The sequence below is a fragment of the Procambarus clarkii genome, chromosome 28 (genome assembly GCF_040958095.1).
Source record: "Procambarus clarkii isolate CNS0578487 chromosome 28, FALCON_Pclarkii_2.0, whole genome shotgun sequence".
NCBI lineage: Eukaryota > Metazoa > Arthropoda > Malacostraca > Decapoda > Cambaridae > Procambarus > Procambarus clarkii.
Genome location: NC_091177.1, coordinates 2419566 through 2424460, shown reverse-complemented (window position 1 = coordinate 2424460; position 4895 = coordinate 2419566). Strand labels below are relative to the sequence as shown.

General features: G+C 46.5%; 1 protein-coding gene across 1 annotated transcript; it reads left to right on the top strand.

Moving 5' to 3' along the window:
* Positions 1-200: 200 nt before the first annotated feature.
* On the top strand, positions 201-950 carry LOC138369330 (uncharacterized). The gene has a single exon (XM_069332565.1). It carries the CDS (start codon positions 201-203, stop codon positions 948-950), a length of 750 nt encoding a protein of 249 aa, XP_069188666.1.
* Positions 951-4895: the final 3945 nt, after the last annotated feature.

Below are 4895 nucleotides of genomic sequence, written 5' to 3'. Positions count from 1 at the left end.
ACATCCGCACAGCATCTTCCAGTAAAGCGCTCTAGAGCCACGTTTCAGCTCTCCGGTACAGTATCACCTTCAAAGACCACAAATGAGAATGCCGCCAGCACTACCTGGAAGCTCTAATTTTTCCAGTTCAGCTTTTAAGTACCACTTTCCAACACTGTCTAATAATACTGACCTTAATATAATTGAGGCGACGCTGGCAGATGAAAATATTATTTACACATCTACCAGCACCCACCTTCCAGCGCCCACCTTCTTTACCCATCTACCAGCGCCCACCTTCTTTACCCATCTACCAGCGCCCACCTTCTTTACCCATCTACCAGCGCCCACCTTCTTTACCCATCTACCAGCACCCACCTTCTTTACCCATCTACCAGCGCCCACCTTCTTTACCCATCTACCAGCGCCCACCTTCTTTATCCATCTACCAGCGCCCACCTTCTTTACCCATCTACCAGCGCCCACCTTCTTTATCCATCTACCAGCGCCCACCTTCTTTACCCATCTACCAGCGCCCACCTTCTTTATCCATCTACCAGCGCCCACCTTCTTTATCCATCTACCAGCGCCCACCTTCTTTATCCATCGACCAGCGCCCACCTTCTTTCCCCATCGACCAGCGCCCACCTTCTTTCCCCATCGACCAGCGCCCACCTTCTTTACCCATCTACCAGCGCCCACCTTCTTTACCCATCGACCAGCACCCACCTTCTTTCCCCATCGACCAGCGCCCACCTCCTTTCCCCATCGACCAGCACCCACCTTCTTTCCCCATCTACCAGCGCCCACCTTCTTTACCCATCTACCAGCGCCCACCTTCTTTACCCATCTACCAGCGCCCACCTTCTTTCCCCATCGACCAGCGCCCACCTTCTTTCCCCATCGACCAGCACCCACCTTCTTTCCTCGTCGGCAGGATCCACCCTCCAGCGCGACCTCCTCAGCCATAGCATATAACTCTGGTGGAAGCAGGAGTGCTTTTAAGGCGAGGGTGTGCTAGAGAGAGGACCTGTCCCCCGCCGCTCAACAAATGACACGAATTGAAGGATACTGCGAGTGTGGACGCCTCGACGCCCTCCTCTTCTCTCTCTTTCTTATTCTGCTTCCTTTTCTTCTGTTCTCATTTTGCTTCTGATTCATTTTTTTATTTTATGCTACATGTCGTGCTTTCTCTACTGTTTGTCTTGCTTATTTATCAATATTTTTTGTTTCTTGATCTTCTAACTGTGTTGATCAAGTTTTTCGTCTATTATATCGTTTTGTTCGTCGTCTTGGGCTTCGCTCTTTCCCACATCACAGGAGATTTAGGGGGTTGACTGGTATTTTTTATTTTTTTACACAGGTTGGTACAGGAACAAACGACTTCTGAATCTTACTAGCAGGCTCTGAGAGCTTTACCTTCCCATTGCTCAGGGTAAGCCTTACCCTGCTAGCTTTCCCCCCCCTGGAAAGTTGTAAACCCGTCAACTGGTTTACAGCCAGGTATAATATCCTGCAGTTACTGCCGGGACGAACATTTTGAGGATTTGCGCGCAGAATGTCGTTGTCTCGTGTTGTTGTTGTATCGTATTTGCATTTTCTGCCGAAACCTCGACCGGTGGAGGGACCGCCCGTGTGACCTGCATATGTGAACCGGTCTGAGGGACTGAATTTGTTGTGCACACACACAATGAGGAATGTTAGATGTTGAGTGAGTTGTTGGACAGAAGAGTATTGAGGCACACGAAGGGAGAGACACAGAAACAGAATGGGATAAGCAGACACAGAACGGCCCAAATCAGTTAGTAACATAATGAATGAGAGAGAGAGAGAGAGAGAGAGAGAGAGAGAGAGCGCGAGAGCGCGAGCAAGCCATCCTTCACCTGCCGGGGGGTATATCCGTCAAATGTATTTCGTACAACGCCCCCACCCCCCCCTTCAATCTCCAAACAGTTCATTACATCATCATTCCAACTCAGTCATCCATCATTGATGGTGCTTACATGTAAACTACACCAATAAGAACACGCTCTGTCTGGGATCTTAATTTTGAACTGTACACTCACACAAACACACAGACACGCACACGCACGCCTTACATAAAGAATGGTGTCTTGGCTCTCACAAAGGGAATGGTGATTTATCGCCCAGTACTAAGCCACGGGGACAGCCAGTTAATAAATTAGAGGGGTGTAGTAATCAAACTCTCTAGAACAAGATTAATACGGCCTGACTGTGTGTGTGTTGATGCCGATCTTGGGATTATTATGACTTATTGTTTGGACTGTTTGCTGGTAGACGGAGGGACGGAGAGAGGGACGGAGGGAGAGAGGGAGGGAGGGACGGAGAGAAGGTAGGATGATTATAGGAATTAAGGAAACTGCAGAAGGCCTGTTATCCTATAAATGGCAACTCATTTATATTCACCCAAACTCGTGTGCGCATAATATGTGCATAATCTAACCTACGCTTGAAACAATCAAGGGAGTCCACGTTAATTGTTACCCGGTGATCTGTTCCACAAAATCACCACACTAGGTTTCCAAACCAGTATTTACCCAGGTCTTTCCTTAAATTTAAACTTATAAAATTTATAATCAGTTGTTTCATGTTCTGTTTTGCGTTGATATATTTAATAACTGTGGGCAAAGTAAAGAAAACTGGTACCTTTTTGACGTTTGAATGGTGTAGGGACTGTTTAACTCGCTTTCCCTATCTTAAATAATAATCGTGTATCTGATCTATAATCAGATATATCAGATATCTTTTGTTAGATATCAGGTAATCAGATACCAGGTTATGGCAATGTGATTTATCTGAGCGCATGTGCCTTCTTCCCTGTCTGTTTATACCATTGAAATCAATTATTCATGCTATTCATATCAATTATTCATGACAGATATTCAAGCACTTTAAGTATCATACTTAAGAGAAGTGTGTGTGTGTGTGTGTGTGTGTGTGTGTGTGTGTGTGTGTGTGTGTGTGTGTGTGTGTGTGTGTGTGTGTGTGTGTGTGTGTGTGTGTGTGTGTTACAGCCTATGTTATAAGCCTGCGCCCAATGGTTATACCTATGTGAAACACGTATATCAATGTATGGAAATGTTTGATTCGCCGTCGTGTTGTGGTGCGACCTCCGTAGTGATGCTCCGACGCTCAAAGGTGTTCGTTTCCAGGTGTTGCAGGAGAACATGACGATGTTGAAACCCACACTGGGGGCGGTAGTGATGACTTACTGGGTTAGATGTGGTCACTGACCCATCGTGAAGGATGCACAACTTCCTCCTGTGATATAAATTAATAAGTCATCCGTTTCATGTAACAGCATAATTTTGTGGGGGGGGGGGGAACTATATTGGGCTGAATCAAAATATAACCAAAATTTGTTTAGGGAACTTGGCTCTGGTGATATTATTTATAGAACGATGACCGCATGAAGGGCATATATCAGCACCTGCAAAAATCTAGGAATCTAGGTAAAGCCCACCGTCGTTAGTAACGGTACAGGCCGCAGTCGCCCGCCCCTCTCTCTCCACCACGCCCTCCAAAACACGGCCAAGCAACAGTATTGTATATCAGTCACATTCTTCCATGGGTCTGTCGAGAGGTTTATGGGGGGGGGGGGACACTGACCTTCTCGATCGAGATTCGCCCTTCAAACAAACAAAAATGTGAGAGAAGATGAAGCAGCAAATGGGGAAGTGGAGAAGAAATTCATGTCCATGCATATATATATATATTTATAAAATCCAGGGTGACTGAACTTGACTAGTCGCCCCCAGGGCAGATCTGATCACCACCACGCCTCCAGTGGGTGATGACGCGGGCGTAGCTGCAGTGGTGGAGGCCGATATCCCTTCAGAGAAGGGATATCCAAGGAAGAGGTTCACAAGTCTGTAGTGTAATTAACATGGGGGAGCGAGGGGCAAGGAAAAGATGGCGGAAGTCCTGGGAGGATGCTAAAGTTTTTGAATCAGAAGGGAGTGGGGTCAGAGATGGATGGATGGGTAGCGAAAACTATGAAAGTTTAGAGGGGGGCTGTAGGATGAGGAAATAGGTACTGCTCAGGTATCGGTCCGCTATGGGTTTGTTGGCGTAGCGGTTGTGCGAGCTTTTAACATTAGGTTAGTTGGTTAATTCGGCGTCATTAAGGTGCGGGAGACTGTGCGTGCATGGCAAAGTGGGTTGCCGAGGTTATGGCAATGGGAGTCGATAATGATGGTTAAGTCCACGGATGCTAGTGATGCTGAACTTTGTCTCGTGGTACTGTTGGACGTCAAGGTATATCGGACGCAACACATTTGCACACGATGTTTTGAAGTTTTTGGTTTTTGTTTCGTATTTGGTTAATTTTGTCAAGACCTGATCTGAGGGTAAGAAGGGGTGGGGCTTTTGATGGTTCTTCATGGAATGGGTCTTCTAACGAGTCTCCGGAGGGGTCGTTCAGGATTACGTCACCAGGAAACTGGGTGACTTGGTGTCTTTGTTTATAGGGGGGGGGGGGGGGTTGTGAAAGATTATTAAAAATCAGGTGGAAGATCGTTGGGCTGAGATAGAAAGCCGAGTGCGCCCACCTACTCCTATAAAGGCATTGGGGTCTTCCCATACTGAGTTTACGGGCTCACCATAGCCCGTGCTACATGGACACTTCGTCCTGAGTAGCTAAATCTTTAACAACAACAACAACAACATCCATACCGAGTGTGGTGTTACGGGAAGTTCCAAATAAGTCTTCACCGTGGTCAGCTTGGACCAAGGATTTAGAGTAGTTTATAGACCAAGACATCTTACCTATTGGTTATCAAAGTCATTAAGAATATTTTTGTTGACCAAACTACACACTAGAAAGTGAAGGGAAGACGACATTTCGGTCCGTCCTGGACCATTCTCAAGTCAATTGTGAATCAACTTGAGAATGA

Excerpts from the sequence above, each read along its gene's own strand:
- LOC138369330 (XM_069332565.1), top strand. The coding sequence starts at position 201 with ATGAAAATATTATTTACACATCTACCAGCACCCACCTTCCAGCGCCCA.